The sequence below is a fragment of the Heptranchias perlo genome, chromosome 23 (assembly GCF_035084215.1).
Source record: "Heptranchias perlo isolate sHepPer1 chromosome 23, sHepPer1.hap1, whole genome shotgun sequence".
NCBI classification, from domain to species: domain Eukaryota; kingdom Metazoa; phylum Chordata; class Chondrichthyes; order Hexanchiformes; family Hexanchidae; genus Heptranchias; species Heptranchias perlo.
In genome coordinates this window covers 609476-636177 of record NC_090347.1, presented here as the reverse complement: position 1 = coordinate 636177, position 26702 = coordinate 609476, and the positions used below count along the sequence as shown (strand labels likewise).

The 26702-nt window shown below is 51.5% G+C and overlaps 1 protein-coding gene across 1 annotated transcript; it reads right to left on the bottom strand.

The window, feature by feature from the left end:
- Positions 1 to 538: 538 nt before the first annotated feature.
- Positions 539 to 26593, bottom strand: utp6 (UTP6 small subunit processome component). Its single transcript, XM_068003784.1, has 15 exons — positions 26503 to 26593; positions 26121 to 26184; positions 25823 to 25941; positions 21159 to 21236; positions 17642 to 17723; positions 17437 to 17521; positions 17138 to 17316; positions 15689 to 15768; positions 15499 to 15576; positions 13037 to 13216; positions 7487 to 7567; positions 7297 to 7406; positions 4287 to 4353; positions 2869 to 2941; positions 539 to 1041 (listed from the first exon to the last, which is right to left on the bottom strand). The coding sequence occupies exons 2-15, from the start codon at positions 26146 to 26148 to the stop codon at positions 884 to 886; spliced, it is 1398 nt and encodes a 465-aa protein (XP_067859885.1). The 5' UTR covers positions 26149 to 26184; positions 26503 to 26593; the 3' UTR covers positions 539 to 883.
- Between the last annotated feature and the right edge of the window lie 109 nt (positions 26594 to 26702).

Genomic DNA, 26702 nt, shown 5'->3' with positions numbered 1-26702 from the left:
CCCCCCCCCCCCCCACCCCCACCCCGGGCCTCCCCCCACACCCCGGGCCTCCCCCATCCCCCCCCACCCCCCACACCTCGGGCCTCCCCCCCCCCCCCCCACACCCCGGGCCTCCCCCCCCCCCCCCCACACCCCGGGCCTCCCCCCCCCCCCCCCACACCCCGGGCCCCCCCCACCCCCCCCACCCCGGGCCCCCCCCACCCCCCCCCCCCCACCCCGGGCCTCCCCCATCCCCCCGATCAGTTGGGGAAATAAATCCAGTGCCGGCATCCAGTGATCGCTGCATGCTGTGGTGAGCAGCACACACTGTACAGTGAGCACTGGTCGCCAGGGACTGGCACAATCTGAGTGAGAGAATCGCGATATCAGTGACGAACTTCACCTCCTGGAGAGAAAAAACCCAATTAATATTCATCCCCTGAATATGAACCATCCACCTCAGGACACCTGCCAGCTCCAATCTGAACGAGCCACAAGATTCAGCATTTATTCCCATTCAGGTTACGAGTCTGGTTCGGACAGATTAACTCCACAGGTACACCATTACTTCAAAAACTTTATCTGCCAAGTTTAGAAAGTACACTGAAGCATTTTGATCCAGTTACTGGTCACCCTGTTACATGCTACAGGTCACTGCCCCCTGCCCCTCCCCTGTGCAGTGTTCAGGACAAGGGAGTCTGCCTGAGAGTTAGTCAGGAGAAAACTCTCAGAATCCTGAGCAAATCCTGCGATCAAAACAATATACATTTTAAATAGAAGTGTAAAGTGTCTGACAGAATCCCAGCCAGTTAGACATCCATTGGGAATTGACAGGATGGGTTTAAATGTTCAGAGTGAGGGCTTTAGTCTCAGTGAGGTTTGTTTAAATACAGTATTGGTGAATCTATAAGTGTCCAGTCTGCAGCAGTGTGAACCGAGATACGAATCTCTCCACGTCCACTCCTTGCAGTGTCTTCATGGCCCTCCAGTGGATCTGCCCAGTGTGCTCTGGTCTCCCATGTGGGTGGCTCCTCTCCTCCTCGATGTATTCCAGCCAAAGATCTGGAGGGAAAATTCCTCACCATTAAATCAATGACCACACTTGGCTCTTCCAAGAACGTTGCCAAATGACACAGGCTGCTGGCTATTGACAAGCCTGGAGCAAGCTATCCTGTCACCCAAACACAGCGAGGATCAGCTCACCGTCTCACCATACTTGATGGGACAGTGTAGAGGGAGCTTTACTCAGTATCTAACCCGTGCTGTACCTGCCCCGGGAGTGTTTGATGGGACAGTGTAGAGGGAGCTTTACTCTGTATCTAACCCGTGCTGTACCTGCCCTGGGAGTGTTTGATGGGACAGTGTAGAGGGAGCTTTACTCTGTATCTAACCCGTGCTGTACCTGCCCTGGGAGTGTTTGATGGGACAGTGTAGAGGGAGCTTTACTCTGTATCTAACCCGTGCTGTACCTGCCCTGGGAGTGTTTGATGGGACAGTGTAGAGGGAGCTTTACTCTGTATCTAACCCGTGCTGTACCTGCCCTGGGAGTGTTTGATGGGACAGTGTAGAGGGAGCTTTACTCTGTATCTAACCCGTGCTGTACCTGCCCTGGGAGTGTTTGATGGGACAGTGTAGAGGGAGCTTTACTCTGTATCTAACCCGTGCTGTACCTGCCCCGGGAGTGTTTGATGGGACAGTGTAGAGGGAGCTTTACTCTGTATCTAACCCGTGCTGTACCTGCCCTGGGAGTGTTTGATGGGACAGTGTAGAGGGAGCTTTACTCTGTATCTAACCCGTGCTGTACCTGCCCTGGGAGTGTTTGATGGGACAGTGTAGAGGGAGCTTTACTCTGTATCTAACCCGTGCTGTACCTGCCCTGGGAGTGTTTGATGGGACAGTGTAGAGGGAGCTTTACTCTGTATCTAACCCGTGCTGTACCTGCCCTGGGAGTGTTTGATGGGACAGTGTAGAGGGAGCTTTACTCTGTATCTAACCCGTGCTGTACCTGCCCCGGGAGTGTTTGATGGGACAGTGTAGAGGGAGCTTTACTCTGTATCTAACCCGTGCTGTACCTGCCCTGGGAGTGTTTGATGGGACAGTGTAGAGGGAGCTTTACTCTGTATCTAACCCGTGCTGTACCTGCCCTGGGAGTGTTTGATGGGACAGTGTAGAGGGAGCTTTACTCTGTATCTAACCCGTGCTGTACCTGCCCTGGGAGTGTTTGATGGGACAGTGTAGAGGGAGCTTTACTCTGTATCTAACCCGTGCTGTACCTGCCCTGGGAGTGTTTGATGGGACAGTGTAGAGGGAGCTTTACTCTGTATCTAACCCGTGCTGTACCTGCCCTGGGAGTGTTTGATGGGACAGTGTAGAGGGAGCTTTACTCTGTATCTAACCCGTGCTGTACCTGCCCCGGGAGTGTTTGATGGGACAGTGTAGAGGGAGCTTTACTCTGTATCTAACCCGTGCTGTACCTGTCCTGGGAGTGTTTGATGCTGGCTATGGGAAAAGAGCAGGGGAATGTGACTAACTGGATTACTCCTACAAAGAGCCAGCACAGACTCAATGGGCTGAATGGCCTCCTTCTGTGCTGTAACCATTCTATGATTCTATGAAAAGCAGTAAACATTCTACCCTTTGGTCCTCCAACCGTGCCCCACTCTCAGGTTAACGGCTTGGTACTCGGACAGTGGGGAGATGAGATGAGGCGGGGATCAGTTTGCACATGGACCTGAACAGCTGATGACACAAACCTATCCCCATCTTCAACACTTAGAACAGGGCAAAATTTGCCAAGAAATAGTTTGAGGAAATGGTGAACAGCCATCTTGTTCAGTTCTTAATAATTCTGGACTTTTGTTTTTGATAAACAAGTTTCGAGATTCCTACCAGCACTCGTGGATCCAAACTCTCGGAGTGCTCGCTCATAATATTCCCTCAGATGGTGCATTTTACTGCACTCCTTGTGGGAAGAAACAAAAGATCAGCTTAGAAATTTAGGATTTCAAACCAAGACCAAAGCACACAATCAATCAGCGAGAAATCTGAACATAACCCGCGGAAAAAAGCAAATAAAGGGATCACAGATCAGAGTCATTCTCTCCTCACAGGCTGTTCGCCCACTGACCTGCTCATGATCAGGAGTAAAGGGGTAAATATACTCCTCATTACACCTGGTAAAATACCATCGCTCAGTGCAACGGCACTGGGATGTGCCCCAAAACAAGCCGGACTGTCAGTCCTCTCGGAGACTGTGTCTGGGGCATCACATGAGCAGGCACCCCGGCAGCTCAACATTCACTCAGTGCAACAGGTGTGAAAAGAATACCAAAGATTCTCACACTTCCCCATCCCACCCCCAGCACCCCCCACCCCTCCCCCAGCCTCCGTCCCCTCCCCCAGCACCCCCCACCCCTCCCCCAGCCTCTGTCCCTTCCCCCAGCGACCCCCTTCCCCCAGTGACCCCCTTCCCCCAGCGACCCCCTTCCCCCCCCTCCAGCGACCCCCTTCCCCCCCCTCCAGCGACCCCCTTCCCCCCCCTCCAGCGACCCCCTTCCCCCCCCTCCAGCGACCCCCTTCCCCCCCCTCCAGCGACCCCCTTCCCCCCCCTCCAGCGACCCCCTTCCCCCCCCTCCAGCGACCCCCTTCCCCCCCTCCAGCGACCCCCTCCCCCCCCCCTCCAGCGACCCCCTCCCCCCCCCTCCAGCGACCCCCTCCCCCCCCCTCCAGCGACCCCCTCCCCCCCCCTCCAGCGACCCCCTTCCCCCCCCCTCCAGCGACCCCCTTCCCCCCCCTCCAGCGACCCCCTTCCCCCCCCTCCAGCGACCCCCTTCCCCCCCCTCCAGCGACCCCCTTACCCCCCCTCCAGCGACCCCCTTACCCCCCCCTCCAGCGACCCCCTTCCCCCCCCCTCCAGCGACCCCCTTCCCCCCCCCTCCAGCGACCCCCTTTCCCCCCCCTCCAGCGACCCCCTTTCCCCCCCCTCCAGCGACCCCCTTTCCCCCCCTCCAGCGACCCCCTTCCCCCCCCCTCCAGCGACCCCCTTCCCCCCCCTCCAGCGACCCCCTTCCCCCCCCCCCTCCAGCGACCCCCTTCCCCCCCCCCCTCCAGCGACCCCCTTCCCCCCCCCCCTCCAGCGACCCCCTTCCCCCCCCCCCCCTCCAGCGACCCCCTTCCCCCCCCCTCCAGCGACCCCTCCCCATGCTGCCATTGATCACATCTCACTGGTCACTGCAGGGAGTAAGCCCTGAATCAGTGTGGGAATGTGAGCAGTTTATACGGTGGGGCCCAGGTCTCCGATCACTCACCTGCTCCTTTTCAATCACAATAATTTTCCTGAAAAACTCCAAAGAAAAGGGTCGGTTTTCTTGGAGACTGAAAGAAGGAAACAAAAATGAAAGACGTGACAACAAATCTTTCCAAACCTTCGCATCGTGCTGTCCAAGGAGGCAGCTGCTCCTCCAGTACTCAAACGGCAATTTACAGCACACATAGGAACAGGAGTAGGCCATTCAGCCCCTCGAGCCTGCTCCGCCATTTGATAAGATCATGGCTGATCTGTGATCTAACTCCATATACCTGCCTTTGGCCCATATCCCTTAATACCTTTGGTTGCCAAAAAGCTATCTATCTCAGATTTAAATTTAGCAATTGAGCTAGTATCAATTGCCCTTTGCGGAAGAGAGTTCCAAACTTCTACCACCCTTTGTGTGTAGAAATGTTTTCTAATCTCACTCCTGAAAGGTCTGGCTCTAATTTTTAGACTGTGCCCCCTACTCCTAGAATCCCCAACCAGCGGAAATAGTTTCTCTCTATCCACCCTATCCGTTCCCCTTAATATCTTATAAACTTCGATCAGATCACCCCTTAACCTTCGAAACTCCAGAGAATACAACCCCAATTTGTGTAATCTCTCCTCGTAACTTAACCCTTGAAGTCTGGGTATCATTCTAGTAAACCTACGCTGCACTCCCTCCAAGGCCAATATGTCCTTCCGAAGGTGCGGTGCCCAGAACTGCTCACAGTACTCCAGGTGCGGTCTAACCAGGGTTTTGTATAGCTGCAGCATAACTTCTGCCCCCTTGTACTCCAGTCCTGTAGATATAAAGGCCAGCATTCCATTAACCATAATGATTATTTTCTGCACTTGTTCATGACACTTCAATGATCTATGTACCTGAACCCCTAAGTCCCTTTGGACATCCACTGTTTTTAACTTTTTACCATTTAGAAAGTACCCTGTTCTATCCTTTTTTGATCCAAAGTGGATGACCTCACATTTGTCTACATTGAATTCCATTTGCCACAATTTTGCCCATTCACCTAATCTATCAATATCCCTTTGTAATTTTATGTTTTCATCTACACTGCTTACAATGCCACCAATCTTTGTGTCATTGGCAAACTTAGATATGAGACTTTCTATGCCTTCATCTAAGTCGTTAATAAATATTGTGAATAATTGAGGCCCCAAGACAGATCCCTGCGGGACTCCATTAGTCACATCCTGCCAATGTGAGTACCTACCCATTATCCCTACTCTCTGTCGCCTTTCACTCAGCCAACTTCCTAACAAAGTCCGTACTTTTCCCTCGATTCTATGGGCTTCTATCTTAGCTAACAGTCTCTTATGTGGGACCTTATCAAATGCCTTCTGGAAGTCCATATAAATAACATCCATTGACATTCCCCTGTCCACTATTTTAGTCACCTCTTCAAAACACAAGGCCATTCAGCCCATTGCTCCTGCCCCAGTGCCTGATCATCCACTGGAGCTCCTCCATTCTAATCCCACTACCCTGCCCTTTCCCCACAACCTTTTACATTTTTCCTTTTCAAATCCTTATCCAATTCTGTTTCAAATGTTGTTACAGTCTCTCCCCCAATAGCCTCTGTGGTAAACACTTCCCTGTTCTACTGTCCCGTGAAAACATTTCTTCAAAAATTCTAATTTCAGTTCTGGGCTCCGCACCTCAGGAAGGATATATTGGCCTTGGAGGGGGTGCAGCGCAGATTCACCAGAATGATACCAGGACTCAAAGGGTTAAATTATGAGGACAGATTGCAGAAACTTGGTTTGTTATTCCCTTGCGTTGAATAGACTAGGCTTGTATCAACATCCCTGGGGGTCATCATTGACCAGAAACTTAACTGGACCAGCCATATAAATACTGTGGCTACAAGAGCAGGTCAGAGGCTGGGTATTCTGCGGCGAGTGACTCACCTCCTGACTCCCCAAAGCCTTTCCACCATCCACAAGGCACAAGTCAGGAGTGTGATGGAATACTCTCCACTTGCCTGGATGAGTGCAGCTCCAACAACACACCAGAAGCTCGACACCATCCAGGACAAAGCAGCCCGCTTGATTGGCACCCCATCCACCACCCTAAACATTCACTCCCTTCACCACCGGCGCACCGTGGCCTGCAGTGTGTACCATCCACAGGATGCACTGCAGCAACTCGCCAAGGCTTCTTCGACAGCACCTCCCAAATCCGCGACCTCTACCACCTAGAAGGACAAGGGCAGCAGCACATGGGAACAACACCACCTGCACGTTCCCCTCCAAGTCACACACCATCCCGACTTGGAAATATATCACCGTTCCTTCATCGTCGCTGGGTCAAAATCCTGGAACTCCCTTCCTAACAGCACTGTGGGAGAACCTTCACCACACGGACTGCAGTGGTTCAAGAAGGCGGCTCACCACCACCTTCTCAAGGGCAATTAGGGTATGGGCAATAAATGCGGCGGCTCATGAACGAATAAAAAAAATTCCCTCGAGTATAGAAGATTATGGGGTGATCTAATTGAGGTGTTTAAGATGATTGAAGGATTTGATAGGGTAGATGGAGAGAAACTATTTCCTCTGGTGAGAGAGTCCAGAACAAGGGGGAATAACCTTAAAATTAGAGCCGGGCCGTTCAGGGGTGATGTCAGGAAGCATTTCTTCACACAAAGGGGAGTGGGAATCTGGAAAAAGCTGATGATGCTGGGGGTCGATTGAAAATTTCAAGACCGAGATTGGTCGATTTTTGTTAGGCAAGAGTGTTATGGGATATGGAACCCAAACAAACACCCACTCCCACTAACACTGTGCGGCCTCCCCTCATCACCGAGCCATGTCAGAACCCCCTGCCCCCAATCAATGGTCACTGATACTTCCATTGTCATGTGACTGCAAATTAAAAAACTATTTACAATTTAAATCATTTAACTGCTGAAACAGTGCCCGTTAAGTGGGGCCAAGGCGTTCCTCCCTTGAGATAATGAGTTATTAATATATTAAACACATGCCACTGTGTGTTCAGCAGTTACCTGGTGAAGACCTTCCTTGCTTTTCTGTAGCCCCCTGCCCTCAGGGCCCAGTCCAGGTATTTCTCCTTCACTGTTACACAGATGGCTGGGACGGGTGTTTGCAGTGCGCACTGTGGAGGCAAACAGAGGCAATCAGACTCACTCCTTTCCACAGATCAGTGATGAGAGGCTCAGTCAGACAGGAACTTACCTGATACAGCTTTTCGGTCTCATCCGCACTGTTTGTACCTTCGCTCCACTCCAGCCAGAGGACCCACAGGGGTAAGCTGTCCTGTAACAGAGGAGGGGACACTGAGTACAACGGGATGAGAGCAGCTGGCAACGATTAAACCCAACACCAGGTCCTTTCGGTAAAACAGCAGTCAGAGGCAAGAAGCAGAAAATCTGTAAACACACTGGGCACAAAGAACGAATCAAAAGCTGACAATCACCGCGAGGGAGTCACTGGACCCAGAGGGAAGAGATTAAAAAAGGAAAGACAGAAAGAGACAAATACAGAAGCAAACCATCCCAGTAAAACGGAACTATGGGGAAGCTGTACAATAATAACCGTGTGAGCAGCGACCAGCGACCAGCATGGACTCAGAAGGTGATGATCCCGCCCGATTAATCTCCTCAAATTCTTAGAGGAAGCAACATCCCAAATGGAGAGTGGAAAACTCCACATCGCAACTTCCAGAAGGCACCTGACAAAATGCCACATGAAAGGCTGTTGGTTAAGCTCAAAGCTGCAATCATTTGAGGTAAATCTTGGGATGGATAAAAAATTGGTGAAAGGGCAGAAAATGGATGCTGATTGCTGATTACTTCAGGATGGAGCTTAGAGTGGGGTGTCCCAGTGATCGGTGATCGGTGGGGGGGGGGGGGGGGGCTTAGAGTGGGGTGTCCAGGATCGGTGGGGGGGGGGGGGGGGGCTTAGAGTGGGGTGTCCCAGTGATCGGTGATCGGTGGGGGGGCTTAGAGTGGGTGTCCCAGGATCGGTGAGGGGGGGGGGGGGGGGGCTTAGAGTGGGGTGTCCCAGGATCGGTGTGGGGGGGGGGGGGGGCTTAGAGTGGGGTGTCCCAGGATCGGTGGGGGGGGGGGGGGGGCTTAGAGTGGGGTGTCCCAGGATCGGTGGGGGGGGGGGGCTTAGAGTGGGGTGTCCAGGATCGGTGTTGGGAGATGTACAGTGTGGGGGGTCCGGTGATCGGTGTTGGGGAGATGTACAGAGTGGGGAGTCCCGGTGATCGGTGTTGGGGAGATGTACAGAGTGGGGAGTCCGGTGATCGGTGTTTGGGGAGATGTACAGAGTGGGGGGGTCCCGGTGATCGGTGTTGGGGAGATGTACAGAGTGGGGGGGTCCCGGTGATCGGTGTTGGGGAGATGTACAGAGTGGGGGGGTCCGGTGATCCGTGTGTGGGGAGATGTACAGAGTGGGGGGTCCCGGTGATCGGTGTTGGGGAGATGTACAGAGTGGGGGGTCCCGGTGATCGGTGTTGGGGAGATGTACAGAGTGGGGGGTCCCGGGGATCGGTGTTGGGGAGATGTACAGAGTGGGGGGTCCCGGTGATCGGTGTTGGGGAGATGTACAGAGTGGGGGGTCCCGGTGATCGGTGTTGGGGAGATGTACAGAGTGGGGGTCCCCGGGGATCGGTGTTGGGGAGATGTACAGAGTGGGGAGTCCCCGTGATGATCGGTGTTGGAGAGATGTACAGAGTGGGGAGGTCCCGGTGATCGGTGTTGGGAGATGTACAGAGTGGGGGGTCCCGGTGATCGGTGTTGGGGAGATGTACAGAGTGGGGGGGTCCCGGTGATCGGTGTTGGGGAGACTGTACAGAGTGGGGGGTTCCCGGGGATCGGTGTTGGGGAGATGTACAGAGTGGGGGGTCCCGGGTGATCGGTGTTGGGGAGATGTATCAGAGTGGGGGGTCCCGGGTGATCGGTGTTGGGGAGATGTACAGAGTGGGGGGGTCCCGGTGATCGGTGTTGGGGAGATGTACAGAAGTGGGGGGTCCCGGTGATCGGTGTTGGGGAGATGTACAGAGTGGGTTGTCCCGGTGATCGGTGTTGGGGAGATGTACAGAGTGGGGGGTCCCGGTGATCGGTGGTTGGGGGGATGTACAGAGTGGGGGTCCCGGGGATCGGTGTTGGGGGGATGTACAGAGTGGGGGTCCCGGGATCGGTGTTGGGGAGATGTACAGAGTGGGGTGTCCCGGTGATCGGTGTTGGGGAGATGTACAGAGTGGGTGTCCCGGTGATCGGTGTTGGGGAGATGTACAGAGTGGGGGTCCGGGGATCGGTGTTGGGGAGATGTACAGAGTGGGGGTCCCGGGGATCGGTGTTGGGGAGATGTACAGAGTGGGGGTCCCACGTGATCGGTGTTTGGGGAGATGTAGAGTGGGGGTCCCGGGGATCGGTGTTGGGGAGATGTACAGAGTGGGGGGTCCCGGGGATCGGTGTTGGGGAGATGTACAGAGTGTGGGGGGTCCCGGTGATCGGTGTTGGGGAGATGTACAGAGTGGGGGTCCCGGGGATCGGTGTTGGGGGAGATTGTACAGAGTGGGGGGTCCTGGTGATCGGTGTTGGGTGATGCTGGAGAAAATGGCAAAAGTAGTTTGGAGGATGAGTTCCTGAAAGCATCAGAGACAGTTTTCTAGAACAATATGAGGAGGAACCAACTAGGTAACAGGCTATTTTAGATCGAGTATTTTGTAAGGAGATAGGGTTAATTATTAATCTTATAATAAAAGATCCTCTGGGGAAGAGTGATCATTATATGATGGAATTTCATTTCGAGTTTGAGAGTGATGTAGTTAAGTCCCAAACTAGAGTCTTAAATTTAAACAAGGCCAATTATGTGGGTATGAGGGGCAAGTTGGCTACGGTTGATTGGGGAAATTAGATTAAAGGGTATGACGGTAGATAAACAATGGCAAACATTTAAAGAAATATTTCAATATTCTCAACGAATATACATTCCTTTGAAAAATAAAAACTCCACGGGGAAAGTGATCCATCCGTGGCTAACTAGAAAAATTAAGGATAGTATTAGATTAAAAGAAGAGGCTTATAATGTTACCAAAAAGAGTAGTAAGCCTGAGGATTGGAGAGTTTTAGAAACCAGGCAAAAGATGACCAAAAAATGGATAAAAATGGAGAAAATAGAATATGAGTAAACTAGCAAGAAATATAAAAACAGATTGTAAGAGCTTCTACAAGTATGTAAAAAGGGAAAGAGTAGCAAAAGTAAACGTTGGTCCCTTCGAGGCTGAAACAGGAGAAATTATAATGGGGAATCAGGAAATGGCAGAGATGTTAAACAAATATTTTGTATCTGTTCACAGTAGAAGACACAAAAGACATGGCGGGAAATAGTGGGGAACCAAGGGTCTAATGAGAGTGAGGAATTTAAAGTAATTAATGTCAGTAGAGAAAAAGCACTGGAGAAATTAATGGGACTAAAAGCTGATAAATCCCCAGACCTGATGGCCTACATCCTAGGGTTCTAAAAGAGGTGGCTGCAGAGATAGTGGATGAATTGGTTATGATCTTCCAAAATTCCCTCGACTCTAGAACGGTCCCAGTGGATTGGAAGGTAACAAATGTAACCCCGTTATTCAAGAAAGGAGGGAGAGAGAAAACAGGGAACGACAGGCCAATTAGACTGACATCAGTCATCAGGAAAATGCTGGAATCCATTATTAAGGAAGTGGTAACAGGGCACTTAGAAAATCATAATATGATTGGGCAGAGTCAACATGGTTTTATGAAAAGGGAAATCATGTTTGACAAATCTATCAAAAGTTTTTTGAGGGTGTAACTAGCAGGGTGGATAAAGGGGAACCAGTGGATGGAGTATATTTGGATTTTCAAAAGGCATTCGATAAGGTGCCACATAAAAGGTTGTTACACAAGATAAGGGCTCATGGGGTTGGGGGTAATATATTATCATGGATAGAGGATTGGTTAAAGGACAGAAAACAGAGAGTAGGGATAAACGGGTCATTCTCAGGTTGTCAGGCTGTAACTAGTGGGGTGCCACAAGGATCAGTGCTTGGGCCTCAGCTATTTACAATCTCTATTAATGACTTAGATGAAGGGACCGAGTGTAAAGTATCCAAGTTTGCTGATGATACAAAGCTAGGTGGGAAAGTAAGCTGTGAGGAGGACACAAAGAGTCTGCAAAGGGATATAGACAGGTTAAGTGAGTGGGCAAGAAAGTGGCAGATGGAGTATAATGTGGGGAAATGTGAGGTTATTCACTTTGGTAGGAAAAATAGAAACACAGAATATTTTTTAAGTGGTGAGAAACTATTAAATGTTGGTGTTCAGAGAGATTTGGGTGCCCTCGTACACGAAACACAAAAAGTTAACATGCAGATACAGCAAGCAATTAGGAAAGCAAATGGAATGTTGGCCTTTATTGCAAGGGGGTTGGAGTACAAGAGTAAGGAAGTCTTACTGCAATTGTACAGGGCTTTGGTGAGACCTCACCTGGAGTACTGTGTACAGTTTTGTTCTCCTTATCGAAGGAAGGATATACTCGCCTTGGAGGCGGTGCAACGAAGATTCACTAGATTAATTCCTGGGATGAGAGGGTTGTCCTGTGAGGAGAGATTGAGTAGAATGGGCCTATACTCTCTGGAGTTTAGAAGAATGAGAGGTGATCTCATTGAAACATATAAGATTCTAAGAGGGCTTAACAGGTAGATACTGAGAGATTGTTTCCCTTGGCTGGAGAGTCTAGAACTAGGGGGCACAGTCTCAGGATAAGGGGTCGGCCATTTAAGACTGAGATGAGGAGGAATTTCTTCACTCAGAGGATTGTGAATCTTTGGAATTCTCTACCCCAGAGGGCTGTGGATGCTGAGTCATTGAGTATATTCAAGGCTGAGTTCGATAGATTTTTGGACTCTGGGGGAATCAAGGGATATGGGGATCAGGCGGGAAAGTGGAGTTGAGGTTGAAGATCAGCCATGATCTTATTGAATGGTGGAGCAGGCTCGAGGGGCCGAATGGCCTACTTCTGCTCCTAGTTCTTATGCTCTTATGTACAGAGTGGGGTGTCCCGGGGATCGGTGTTGGGGAGATGTACAGAGTGGGGTGTCCCGGGGATCGGTATTGGGGGGGATGTACTGAGTGGGGGTCCCAGGGATCAGTGTTGGGGAGATGTACAGAGTGGGGGTCCCAGAGATCGGTATTGGGGAGATGTACAGAGTGGGGGGTCCCAGAGATCGGTATTGGGGGAGGATGTACAGAGTGGGGTGTCCCAGGGATCAGTGTTGGGGGGGATGTACAGAGTGGGGGTCCCAGGGATCAGTGTTGGGGAGATGTACAGAGTGGGGGTCCCAGGGATCAGTGTTGGGGAGATGTACAGAGTGGGGTGTCCCAGGGATCAGTGTTGGGGGGGATGTACAGAGTGGGGGTCCCAGGGATCAGTGTTGGGATGTTTGCTTTAAATCTGTTTCTAGAACAGCTGATAGCTCCAGAACATTCTCTCACCTCCCCCAGATATTTGTGCCCAGGAGGGGTGCCCCCAATGAAGTGGAGCCTCGATGTTGGAAATTAAGATGACGTTACGAGCTGGATTTCTGCACGAGGTGTGGCTGATGGAGAGTCCGTCAGTACTATCAGTGTCTGACCCTCATACACGGTCACCATTAAACAGTCCAGTGTCACTCTGCTACTCTGTCCACTTTCTGGCACCTGGTTACACCACATGGTGCACAGATCAGGCAATACCCACAAACAGGTAACTCACCACGGGTGCCACCTGGCAAAAGGCCTCCTGGAACAGCCGGCTGACACCCGCACTCTGCAGCTCGATCAGCACCTGCAGGCTATTCTGCCACATCTCCACCGAGTTGCTAAAACACTTGCTCCCATTCTCAGCCACTCGAACAGCTTTCTCTCCATCACCGAGATCAACCAACAACCGCAGCTGGAACAAGAGATAAATAATTAAACCATCGATCAAACAAGGCCACAACATCCAGGCATCACATCACCCCTCAGATAATGAAGCAGTCCGAGCCCGCACACAGCAAGACCTGGACAACATCCAGGCTTGGGCTGATAAGTGGCAAGTAACATTCACGCCAGACAAGTGCCAGGCAATGACCATCTCCAACAAGAGAGAGTCTAACCACCTCCCCTTGACATTCAACGGCATTACCATCGCCGAATCCCGCACCATCACCATTGACTAGAAACTTAATTGGACCAGCCATATAAATACTGTGGCTGCAAGAGCAGGTCAGAGGCTGGGTATTCTGCGGCGAGTGACTCACCTCCTGACTCCCCAAAGCCTTTCCACCATCTACAAGGCACAAGTCAGGAGTGTGATGGAATACTCTCCACTTGCCTGGATGAGTGCAGCTCCAACAACACTCAAGAAGCTCGACACCATCCAGGACAAAGCAGCCCGCTTGATTGGCACCCCATCCACCACCCTAAACATTCACTCCCTTCACCACCGGCGCACAGTGGCTGCAGTGTGTACCATCCACAGGATGCACTGCAGCAACTCGCCAAGGCTTCTTCGACAGCACCTCCCAAACCCGCAACCTCTACCACCTAGAAGGACAAGAGCAGCAGGTACATGGGAACAACACCACCTGCACGTTCCCCTCCAAGTCACACACCATCCTGACTTGGAAATATATCGCCGTTCCTTCATCGTCACTGGGTCAAAATCCTGGAACTCCCTTCCTAACAGCACTGTGGGAGAACCGTCACCACACGGACTGCAGCGGTTCAAGAAGGCGGCTCACCGCCACCTTCTCAAGGGCAATTAGGGATGGGCAATAAATGCCGGCCTCGCCAGCGACGCCCACATCCCATGAACAAATAAAGAAGAGTCAGCACAAAGGCTTCCCTGTCCTGAAATAAAGCAGACCTGCTCAGTTCACTGGGAATATAGGAACAGGAGGAGGCCATTCAGCCCCTCCAGCCTGTTCTGCTATTGAATGTGATCATGGCTGATCTGTATCCTAACCCCATCCACCCACCTTGATTCCAGATCCCTTAATACCCGTGGCCAGCAAAAATCTACCGATCTCAGATTGAAAATTGTGAATTGAGCTAGTGCCTACTGCTTTCTGTGGGAGAGTTCCACACGCCTCCCACCCTTTGTGTGAAGAAGTGTTTCCCAACTTCTCTCCTGAATGGCCTGCCTCTGATTTTAAGGTTACGTTTCCTTGTCCTGGACTCCCTCACCAGCAGAAACAGTTTCTCTCTGTTCATCCTATCAATTCCTTTCAAAATCCTAAAAATCTCAATCAAATCACCCCTGAACCGTCCATATTCCATTGCTGCGATGGACCTGCTGGGAATAACGGGAATGAGAAACAAGGCAAGGCAATGTTTTTATTCCTCATGCAATCCAGTGAGGGGGGCCCGTACAGAGAATGTATACACGGGAACAGGCCATTCGGCCCAACTGGTCTATCCCGGTGTTTATGCTCCACACGAGCCTCCTCCCTCCCTACTTCATCTCACCCTATCAGCATATCCTTCTATTCCTTTCTCCCTCATGTGTTTATCCAGCTTCCCCTTAAATCCATCTACACCATTCACCTCAACTACTCCTTGTGATAGCGAGTTCCACATTCTCACCACTCTCTGACGTTTCTCCTGAATTCCCTATTGGATTTATTAGTGACTCTCATATTTTGGCCCCTAGTTCTGGTCTCCCCCACAAGTGGAAACATCTTCACTACATCCACATCCACAGGATGCACGGCAGCAACTCGCCAAGGCTTCTTCGACAGCACCTCCTAAATCCGCGACCTCTACCACCTAGAAGGATAAGGGCAGCAGGCACATGGGAACAACACCACCTGCACGTTCCCCTCCAAGTCACACACCATCCCGACTTGGAAATATATCGCCGTTCCTTCATCGTCGCTGGGTCAAAATCCTGGAACTCCCTTCCTAACAGCACTGTGGGAGAACCTTCACCACACGGACTGCAGCAGTTCAAGAAGGCGGCTCACCACCACCTTCTCAAGGGCAATTAGGGATGGGCAATAAATGCCGGCCTCGCCAGCGACGCCCACATCCCATGAACAAATAAAAATAACCCTTTCATAATCTTAAAGATCTGTATCAGGTCACCCCTCAGTCTTCTCTTTTCTGGAGCCTGCTCACTCTTTCCTGATGGTTACATCTTCTCAAATATTTTTAAATATGACACAGATGTTTGGATCTAAACAATCTTACCCACTGCTTGTAGAGAGCCTGGGGCAGGAGACTGGTTTCACTCGCCCTGTCAAACACAGACAGCACTTTCTCCAGTCTCTGAAACACAGGCAAAAAAGGAGAGCATTGAAAGAGCCAGTGCTGTGATGGATCAGGTCCCAGCAGACCAGCAATATGAGGAGAGATGTGAATCACTGCTCCTTGTCCTCACCTTTCTTCGAAGATCCTCATTGTTGGTTTTTCTTTTAAGCCTCTCCAGGCAAAAATTAATGTAACACTCCCACATGGCCTCTGCAACCAGAACATAACCAACATTAGGTCAACTGAGCCAGTGGTCACTGGCAAACATCACTTCAAACAGCTTCTCTTAAATCTGGGGCTGTTGCTGGAGGAAGCTGTGGGGTGTTACAGCAGGTGGGAAAAAAACTCTCAGACGTCCCCGCAGCCCCCACCCCCCCTCCAAAACCCACCCGACGGCCCCCAAACCCCCCAACCTCCATCCACTACCCCCGACAACCCCTCACTCCGAGTGCCACATTCCCAGCAATCAGAACAGAGGGAGAATTCCACATGACTCTAACTGAACACAGCAAGAAAGCAGCGCTGGGATTTAAACACAATCATTGCTCACTGGGACAGTGTGGCCACTGAGATCTGCCCAGGGTGGGGAGACACTATCATTCCAGAACTGAGGGTCAGTGGGCAGAAGGACTCCACTCAGCAGCACCGCGTCCTCTACCCCAACCTGGAGAACAATCCCAGCTTCTCCACATAACTGAAGTCCCTCATCCCTGGCACCATTCCAGTAAATCTTTTCTGCACCCTCTCTAAGGCCTTCACATCTTTCCTAAAGTGCGGTGCCCAGAACTGGACACAATACTCCAGCTGAGGCCTAACCAGTGATTATAAAGGTTTAGCATAACTTCCCTGTTTTTGTACTCTATACCTCTATTAATAAAGCCTTCTCAACTTGTCCTGCCACCTTCAAAGATTTGAGTACATACACCCCCAGGTCTCTCTGTTCCTGCACTCCCTTTAAAATTGGACCAGTTTATATTGCCTCTCCTCATTCCTCCTACCAAAATGCATCACTTCACATCTCTGTTAAATTTCAGCTGCCATGTGTCTGCCCATTTCACCAGTCTGTCTCTGTCCTCCTGAAGTCTGTTACTATCCTCAACATTGTTTACTACATTTCCGAGTTCCATGTCATCTGCAAACTTTGAAATTATACCCTCGATATCCTAGTCCAGGTCATTAATATATATCAAAAAGAGCAGTGGTCCTAATACTGACCCCTGGGGAACACCCACTGTAAACTTCCCTCCAGTCTGAGAAACAACCGTTCACCACCACTCTCTCTGCTTCCCTCACTAACCCAGGATGCCTCCCATCTGGACCGGGTAACTTTTCTACTTTGAGTACTGACAATCTCAAGTCCCTCCTCTTTATCTATTTATATCCTCTCCAATATCACTACTCCCTCCTCCTTTACTGCTACAATGGCAGCATCCTCTTCTCCAGTGAAGATCGATGTGAAATATTCATTTAGTACCTCAGCCGTGCCCTCTGCCTCCACAAGATCATTTTTAGATTACTAGACATTAGTTCTCACAGGGGATGGGGGAGAGCGAGGGGAGGGGGGGGAATCTGCACAGACCTGTTGGCACGGAGACCACCGCTTCCTCGTACACAGTCCAGCAACGCTCTTCCTTACGGACAACTTCAGAAGCTTTTGTCTGTTTGGAGCAATCTGTCGATGGCAGCGACTCCGCCTCTAATTCCCGCCTGGCCATGAAGTCCCAGGTCAGAGCGTGGCTCGTGTGGAGCGTCTGTAGGCTGTGGAGACACGGTGAACATTTAGAGCACCGTCACACCCCAGGCCCACGGGCCCCCCGCCCACACCCCCGGGCCCCCCGCCCACACCCCCGGGCCCCCCGCCCACACCACCATACTTACTCCTCCACAATCTCTTTCTGAAGTTCTGGTGTGAAGTTGAACAATGCTGCAATGGTCCAGAACGAGAGATGGAATTCAGCATTCCCTGAACACAAACACACAGAGTGAGACAAGTGTCCTGTATAACCTGGACAGGTTAGTGTGAGAGTCAAGGGGGGCAGAGGCCTGGTGGGGGGGTCGAGACCAGCTCGTGACAACCACTTACCGGGGACTTTGTGAATGGCGTTCTTGTACACAATTCGAGCCAACTCCCCACGGACAATCTCCTCGGGATAATCTGATTCACCCTAGAAATACAGAGGCGGAAATTCAACCATGGGACACCATCCGCACACAAGGACGCAGTCACACAGTCAGCAGGACACTGACAGTGACGGGACGTCACATTCCCACTCTTAGACACAGCACTCAGGATCATCTCTACCCTTCTGGTTCAATGAAGCGTCAGATATTCGCACAGTCGTCACTCAGAGCACAGTCGTCACTCAGAGCACAGTCGTCACTCAGAGCACAGTCGTCACTCAGAGCACAGTCGTCACTCAGAGCACAGTCGTCACTCAGAGCACAGTCGTCACTCAGAGCACAGTCGTCACTCAGAGCACAGTCGTCACTCAGAGCACAGTCGTCACTCAGAGCACAGTCGTCACTCAGAGCACAGTCGTCACTCAGAGCACAGTCGTCACTCAGAGCACAGTCGTCACTCAGAGCACAGTCGTCACTCAGAGCACAGTCCCATTGGGTCTGAGCGGCCCCATTTCTCCAGGGTGTTCAGTTCACTGAAGATCTCCACTGAGCAATTACACCCCCCCCCACCAGTGAACTGCCCCCCAGTCCTCTCCCTCCCCCCACCCCCCCCCAGTCCTCTCCCTCCCCCCACCCCCCCCCAGTCCTCTCCCTCCCCCCACCCCCCCCCCAGTCCTCTCCCTCCCCCCACCCCCCCCCCAGTCCTCTCCCTCCCCCCACCCCCCCCCGTCCTCTCCCTCCCCCCACCCCCCCCCCAGTCCTCTCCCTCCCCCCCACCCCCCCCCCAGTCCTCTCCCTCCCCCCACCCCCCCCCAGTCCTCTCCCTCCCCCCACCCCCCCCAGTCCTCTCCCTCCCCCCACCCCCCCCAGTCCTCTCCCTCCCCCCACGCCCCCCCCCCCCAGTCCTCTCCCTCCCACTCCCCACCTTTCTATCTGTATTCTATCCTCAGCCCTTTCTTCACCACATCGATTTTTACTCCATCCCCCCTCTTCCAGTCATGGAATCGTAGAAATTTACGGCACAGGAGGCCATTCGGCCCATCGTGTCTGTACCGGCTGAAAACGAGCCCCCCAGCCTAATCCCACTTTCCAGCACTTGGTCCGTAGCCCTGTGGGTTACGGCACTTCAGGAGCACATCCAGGCACTTTTTAAATGCAATGAGAGTTTCTGCCTCTCCCACCCTCTCAGGCAGTGAGTTCCAGACTCCCACCACCCTCTGGGTGAAAAAGGCTTTCCTCAGCTCCCCTCTAATCCTTCCACCAATCACTTTAAATTTATGCCCCCCAGTTATTGACCACTCTGCTAAGGAAAATAGGTCCTTCCCAGCCACTCTATCTATGCCCCTCATAATTTTATACACCTCAATTAAATCTCCCCTCAACCTCCTCTGTTCCAAAGAAAACAACCCCAGCCCATCCAATCGTTCCTCACAGCTAAAATTCTCCAGTCCTGGCAACATCCTCATAAATCACCTCTGCACCCCCTCGAGTGCGATCACATCTTTCCTGTAATGTGGTGACCATTCAGTCCGTGCCCACATCCAGGCTTGGGCTGATGTCTGGCATGAATGTTTCTTGCCACTTAAGTGCCAGGCAATGGCCATCTCCAACAAGAGAGAGTCTAACCACCTCCCCTTGACATTCAACGGCATTACCATCGCCGAATCCCCCACCATCAACATCCTGGGGGTCACCATTGACCAGAAACTTAACTGGACCAGCCATATAAATACTGTTGCTACGAGAGCAGGTCAGAGGCTGGGTGTTCTGCGGCGAGTGACTCACCTCCTGACTCCCCAAAGCCTTTCCACCATCGACAAGGCACAAGTCAGGAGTGTGATGGAATATTCTCCACTTGCCTGGATGAGTGCAGCTCCAACAACACTCAAGAAGCTCGACACCATCCAGGACAAAGCAGCCCGCTTGATTGGCACCCCATCCACCACCCTAAACATTCACTCCCTTCACCACCGGCGCACAGTGGCTGCAGTGTGTACCATCCACAGGATGCACTGCAGCAACTCGCCAAGGCTTCTTCGACAACACCTCCCAAACCCGCGACCTCTACCACCTAGAAGGACAAGGGCAGCAGGCACATGGGAACAACACCACCTGCACGTTCCCCTCCAAGTCACACACCATCCCGACTTGGAAATATATCGCCGTTCCTTCATCGTCGCTGGGTCAAAATCCTGGAACTCCCTTCCTAACAGCACTGTGGGAGAATCTTCACCACACGGACTGCAGCGGTTCAAGAAGGCGGCTCACCACCACCTTCTCGAGGGAAATTAGGGATGGGCAATAAATGCCGGCCTCGCCAGCGACGCCCACATCCCATGAACAAATAATAAAAAAACTGTACACAGTACTCAAGCTGTGGCCTAACCAATGTTTTATACAGTTCCAGCATAACCTCCCTGCTCTTATATTCTACGCCTCAGCTAATAAAGGAAAGTATCCCGTATGCCTTCTTAACCACCTTATCTACCTGTCCTGCCACCTTCAGGGATCTGTGGACATGCACTCCAAGGTCCCTCACTTCCTCTACACCTCTCAGTATCCTCCCATTTATTGTGTACTCCCTTGCCTTGTTTGCTGTCTCCAAATGCATTACCTCACACTTCTCCAGATTGAACTCCAGCATCTGCACTCCCTCCCTCCTCCCTCCTCCCCCTCCAGCATCTGCACTCCCTCCCTCCCTTCTCCCCCTCCGGCATCTGCACTCCCTCCCTCCCCCCTCCTCCTCCGGCATCTGCACTCCCTCCCTCCCCCCTCCTCCTCCGGCATCTGCACTCCCTCCCTCCTCCCCCTCCGGCATCTGCACTCCCTCCCTCCCTCCCTCCTCCCCCTCCGGCATCTGCACTCCCTCCCTCCCTCCCTCCCTCCCTCCTCCCCCTCCGGCATCCGCACTCCCTCCCTCCCTCCCTCCCTCCTCCCCCTCCGGCATCCGCACTCCCTCCCTCCCTCCTCCCCCTCCGGCATCTGCACTCCCTCCCTCCCTCCTCCCCCTCCGGCATCTGCACTCCCTCCCTCCCTCCCTCCTCCCCCTCCGGCATCTGCACTCCCTCCTCCCCCTCCGGTATCTGCCCTCCCTCCCCCCTCCGGTATCTGCCCTCCCTCCCTCCTCACCCCTCCAGTATCTGCCCTCCCCCCCCCTCCCCCCTCCAGTATCTGCCCTCACTCACTCCCTCCTCCCCCCTCCAGTATCTGCCCTCACTCACTCCCCCCCCTCCCCCTCCAGTATCTGCCCTCACTCACTCCCTCCTCCCCCCTCCCCCCTCCAGTATCTGCCCTCACTCACTCCCTCCTCCCCCCTCCAGTATCTGCCCTCACTCCCCCCTCCCCCCTCCAGTATCTGCCCTCCCTCCCGCCCTCCCCCTCCAGTATCTGCCCTCACTCACTCCCTCCTCCCCCCTCCAGTATCTGCCCTCACTCCCTCCCTCCTCCCCCTCCAGTATCTGCCTGTTTTCGCTTCCTACCAGCTGCAGCTTTGCCGCCTCCAACAGTTCCATCTCCCTCCGGATTTTCTCCGTGTGCATCAGTTCCATCCGAAAATACTGGCAAAGAGAAAGAAATCAATCAGTGCCCTCGACCCAAACCCACGACCTCTACCACCTAGAAGGACAAGAGCAGCAGGCACATGGGAACAACACCACCTGCACGTTCCCCTCCAAGTCACACACCATCCCGACTTGGAAATATATCGCCGTTCCTTCATCGTCGCTGGGTCAAAATCCTGGAACTCCCTTCCTAACAGCACTGTGGGAGAACCTTCACCACACGGACTGCAGCGGTTCAAGAAGGCGGCTCACCACCACCTTCTCATTCTATTCTTATTGAGTAAAATGGGCCTATCCTCTCTGGAGTTTAAAACCATAGAAAAGATACAGCACAGAAGGGGGCCATTTGGCCCATCGTGTCCGCGCCGGCTCGAAGAACAACCAGGTGCCCATTCTAATCCCACCTTCCAGCACCCGGTCCGTAGCCCTGCAGCTTACAGCACTTTAGGTGCAGGTCCAGGTACTTTTTAAAAGAGTTGAGGGTCCCTGCCTCTACCACCAATTCGGGCAGTGAATTCCATACACCCACCATCTTCTGGGTAAAAAAGTTTTTCCTCATGTCCCCTCTAATCCTTCCACCAATCAGCTTAAATCTATGTCCTCTAGTTCCTGAACTCTCCGCTAGGGGAAACAGGTACTTCCTGTCTACTCTATCTGGGCCCCTCATAATTTTGTACACCTCAATCAAGTCTCCCCTCAGCCTTCTCTGCTCCAAGGAAAACAACCCCAGCCTATCCAATCTCTCCTCATAGCTGCAATTTTCAAGCCCTGGCAACATTCTTGTAAATCTTCTCTGCTCTCTCCAGAGCAATTACGTCCTTCCTGTAATGTGGTGACCAGAACTGTGCACAATACTCCAGCTGTGGCCTTACCAGCGTTTTATACAGTTCCATCATTACATCCCTGCTTTTGTATTCTATACCTCGGCTAATAACGGAGAGCATTCCGTATGCCTTCTTCACAACATTATCTACCTGTACTGCCACCTTCAGGGACCTGTGCACATGCACTCCAAGGTCTCTCACTTCCTCTACCCCTCTCAATATATTCCCGTTTACTGCGTATTCCCTTTTACTGTTTGCCCTCCCTAAGTGCATTACCTCACACTTCTCCGGTTGAACTCCATTTGTCACTTTTCCACCCACTCCACCAACCCATTGATATCTTCTTGGAGTCTACAGCTATCCTCTTCACTATCAACTACACGGCTAATTTTTGGGTTGTCTGCGAATTTGCCAATCATGCCCCCTACATTCAAGTCCAAATCATTAATATATACCACAAACAGCAAGGGACCCAACACTGAGCCCTGTGGCACACCACTGGAAACGGATTTCCATTCACAAAGACATCCATCGACTTTTACTCTTTGTTTCCTGTTACTGAGCCAATTTTGGATCCAATTCGCCACATTTCCCTGTATCCCATGGGCTTTTACCTTTCTGACCAGTCTGCCATGTGGGACCTTGTCAAATGCCTTACTAAAATCCATGTAGACAACATCCACTGCACTACCCTCATCAATCCTCCTTGTCACTTCCTCAAAGAATTCAATCAGATTTGTAAGGCATGACCTTCCCTGAACAAATCCATGCTGACTATCCCTGATTAAACCATGCCTTTCCAAGTGACAGTTTATCCTATCTCTCAGTATTGATTCTAATAGTTTGCCCACCACCGAGGTAAGACTGACCGGCCTATAATTGTTCGGCCTTTCCCTCGTACCCTTTTTAAACAATGGTACTACGTTTGCCGTCTTCCAGTCCTCCGGTACCTCCCCTGTATCGAGTGAGGATTGGAAAATGATCCTCAGAGCATCCGCTATTTCCTCCCTGGCTTCCTTCAATAGCCCAGGAAACAATCCATCCGTCCCTGGTGACTTATCAACTTTCAAGGATTCCAGTCCCTCTAGTACTTCCTCTCTCGTTATGTTTACCTTATCCAATATTTCACACCTCTCCTCTTTAACTACTACGTCCGGATCATCCTTTCCTTTGTGAATACGGAGACAAAATATTCATTTAAAACCCTACCCACATCCTCTGCTTCTACACACAAGTTACCCTTATCATCCCTGATAGGTCTCACCTTTTCCTTAGCTATCCTCTTGTTCTTAATGTACTGATAAAACATCTTTGGGTTTTCTCTAATCTTACGAGCTAATATTTTTTCATGCCTTCTCTTTGCTTTCCTTATTTCCTTTTTTACATCATCCCTGTACTTTCTATACTCCTCTAGGCTTTCTGCAGTATTTAGTTTTCTGTGGCAGTCATAAGCTTTCTTTTTCTGCTTTATCTTGCCCCGTATACTTCGAGACAACCAGGGGGCTCTAAATTTGGCAGTGCCACCCTTTATCTTTGAGGGGACGTGTCTGCATTGTACCCGTAGAATTTCACTTTTTAATGCCTCCCACTGGCTTGCCACTGATTTCTCCTCAAGTAGTCTAGAAGAATGAGAGGTGATCACATTGAAACGTATAAGATTCTGAGGGGGTTTGACAGGGTAGATGCTGAGAGGCTGTTTCCCCTGGCTGGAGAGTCTAGAACCAGGGGGCATAGTCTCAGGATAAGGGGTCGGACATTTAAGACGGAGATGAGGGGGAATTTCTTCACTCAGAGGGTTGTGAATCTTTGGAATTCTCTACCCCAGAGGGCTGTGGATGCTGAGTCATTGAGTGTATTCAAGGCTGAGATCGATGGATATTAGGACTCCAGGGGAATTAAATAATATGGGGATCGGGCAGGAAAGTGGAGTTGAGGTAGAAGATCAGCCATGATCTGATTGAATGGCGGAGCAGGCTCAAGGGGCCATGTGTCCTACTCCTGCTCCTATTTCTTATGTGCTCAAGGGGAAACCAGGGATGGGCAATAAAAACCAGCCTTGACAGCAGCGCCCACATCCCGAGAGTGAATTAAAAAAAGGCAACTGGATGTAGTCCTGTTCGGTTATTTGAGATGGATGGGGATGGCAGGACGAGACTTTGTGCCTATAAAATTCTTAAGCAAAGAGTAGATAGAAGCCCATGGAATCGAGGGAAAAGTACAGACTTGGTTAGGAAGTTGGCTGAGTGAAAGGCGACAGAGAGTAGGGATAATGGGTAGGTACTCACATTGGCAGGATGTGACTAGTGGAGTCCCGCAGGTATCTGTCTTGGGGCCTCAATTATTCAAAATATTTATTAACGACTTAGATGAAGGCATAGAAAGTCTCATATCTAAGTTTGCCGATGACACAAAGATTGGTGGCATTGTAAGCAGTGTAGATGAAAACATAAAATTACAAAGGGATATTGATAGATTAGGTGAATGGGCAAAACTGTGGCAAATGGAATTCAATGTAGGCAAATGTGAGGCCATCCACTTTGGATCAAAAAAGGATAGAACAGGGTACTTTCTAAATGGTAAAAAGTTAAAAACAGTGGATGTCCAAAGGGACTTAGGGGTTCTGGTACATCGATCATTGAAGTGTCATGAACAGGTGCAGAAAATAATCAATAAGGTTAATGGAATGCTGGCCTTTATATCTAGAGGACTGGAGTACAAGGGGGCAGAAGTTTTGCTGCAGCTATACAAAACCCTGGTTAGACCGCACCTGGAATACTGTGAGCAGTTCTGGGCACCGCACCTTCGGAAGGACATATTGGCCTTGGAGGGAGTGCAGCGTAGGTTTACTAGAATGATACCCGGACTTCAAGGGTTAAGTTACGAGGCGAGATTACACAAATTGGGGTTGTATTCTCTCGAGTTTAGAAGATTAAGGGGTGATCAGATTGAAGTTTATAAGATATTAAGGGGAACGGATAGGGTGGATAGAGAGAAACTATTTCTGCTGGTTGGGGATTCTAGGAGTAGGGGGCACAGTCTAAAAATTAGAGCCAGACCTTTCAGGAGTGAGATTAGAAAACATTTCTACACACAAAGGGTGGTAGAAGTTTGGAACTCTCTTCCGCAAACGGCAATTGATACTAGCTCAATTGCTAAATTTAAATCTGAGATAGATAGCTTTTTGGCAACCAAAGGTATTGAGGGATATGGTCCAAAGGCAGGTATATGGAGTTAGATCACAGATCAGCCATGATCTTATCAAATGGCGGAGCAGGCACGAGGGGCTGAATGGCCTACTCCTGTTCCTATGTTCAGTGGCAGGAGCTTTTCTTTCTGGAGAGTCACTGCCCTTTGGAACAGCCTACGGAGACATGCAGTGAGGGCGGAGTCACTAACGGACTTTAAAAAGGGAACCTGACAAGTTCCTAAGATGAGAAGGATGTTTCCAGTTCTCAGGGCGGGCCGCCCAGGAGTTGAGCCTGTGATGAGACACGGAGCTGTTGCTGTTTCCTGGGACCTGCTGAATTGTTTTAGGGAATCAGAGAGGAATTCCTCAATGTATTTGTTTCTCCTCGATTTGGCCACAAGCGTTGTGCCCCCAGGAGTGAGCATCGCGCGGGAGAAGTCACAGCACTGACTGGATGGGCGGTGCTGTCTCCTGCTCTTGGTAAATGCCCAGACTGACCAGGGGGGCGCGGGGGGCGAGCGCGAGCTGGAGAGAGCGAGCGAACTGAAATCGATCACTGAAACAACCCCTACCTCCTGATACAGCTTCTGAGACTCTGGGTGAAAGCGTAAAGCTCGTAAAAACAAATGCCTGGCATTCTCTGACGACAGCCGGTCCTCCATCTCCCACTTTGCTGCCATGATCCACAATGCTGAAAGATGATGAAAGGATCAAGTAAAGACGGATGGAATGCACAGAATTCGGGGGCTGGTTTAATGTACGATGGACACAAGTTAGAAACACTAGTGGCAGACACTCTGCTCACCCCCGGGGAACACACTGCTCCTCGGCCCCGGCGTAGGGAGAGCAGGAAATCACTGTGCATCTTACCTGGTTTGTCCGGGTGAATGGCCAACATCGCAGAGAACACCTTGCTCAGCTTCACCTGGGCATTCTGTGAAAGGGACAACAGCTGTAACATCTGTGCCTCCACCACATGTGTACGTGACAGACCCATGGGAGGGGAAGGGGTTACAGAGGGACGTGTGAGGGAGAGGGATTAACATCAGTAGAGATACAGTCAGTAACACAGGGCGCTGGGGGAGAGGGGTTACTGAGAGACAGTGTGAGGGAGAGGGATTAACATCAGTAGAGATACAGTCAGTAACACAGGGCGCTGGGGGAGAGGGGTTACTGAGAGACAGTGTGAGGGAGAGGGATTATCAGGAGAGACGGGTCCTAACACTGGGGCAATAGAACAATAAATCCGTACCCATTTCTTGCAGAAAGCGATGTGCGAGAGCCATAACTGGATGTCACCCTGCGACAGAGAAAGTGATCTCCTTCAGTTAGTCTGCAGCAGGCAGATTTACTCATTCATTCGACACGAGGAGTTCTCACTCACCCCCCCCCCCCCGGGCCCACCACCTCGCCCCCCGGGCCCACCACCCCCCCCGCCCCCCGGGCCCACCA

Bases quoted from the DNA above. Each gene is read 5' to 3' on its own strand.
- utp6 (XM_068003784.1), bottom strand. From the start codon at position 26,148: ATGTTGGCCATTCACCCGGACAAACCAG. The intron at 4,354-7,296 runs GTAACTGCTGAA...TCCTTCTTTCAG, and splicing joins GCAAGGAAGGTCTTCACCAG to TCTCCAAGAAAACCGACCCT. The intron at 2,942-4,286 runs GTGAGTGATCGG...TCTTCCCACAAG, and splicing joins TTGTGATTGAAAAGGAGCAG to GAGTGCAGTAAAATGCACCA.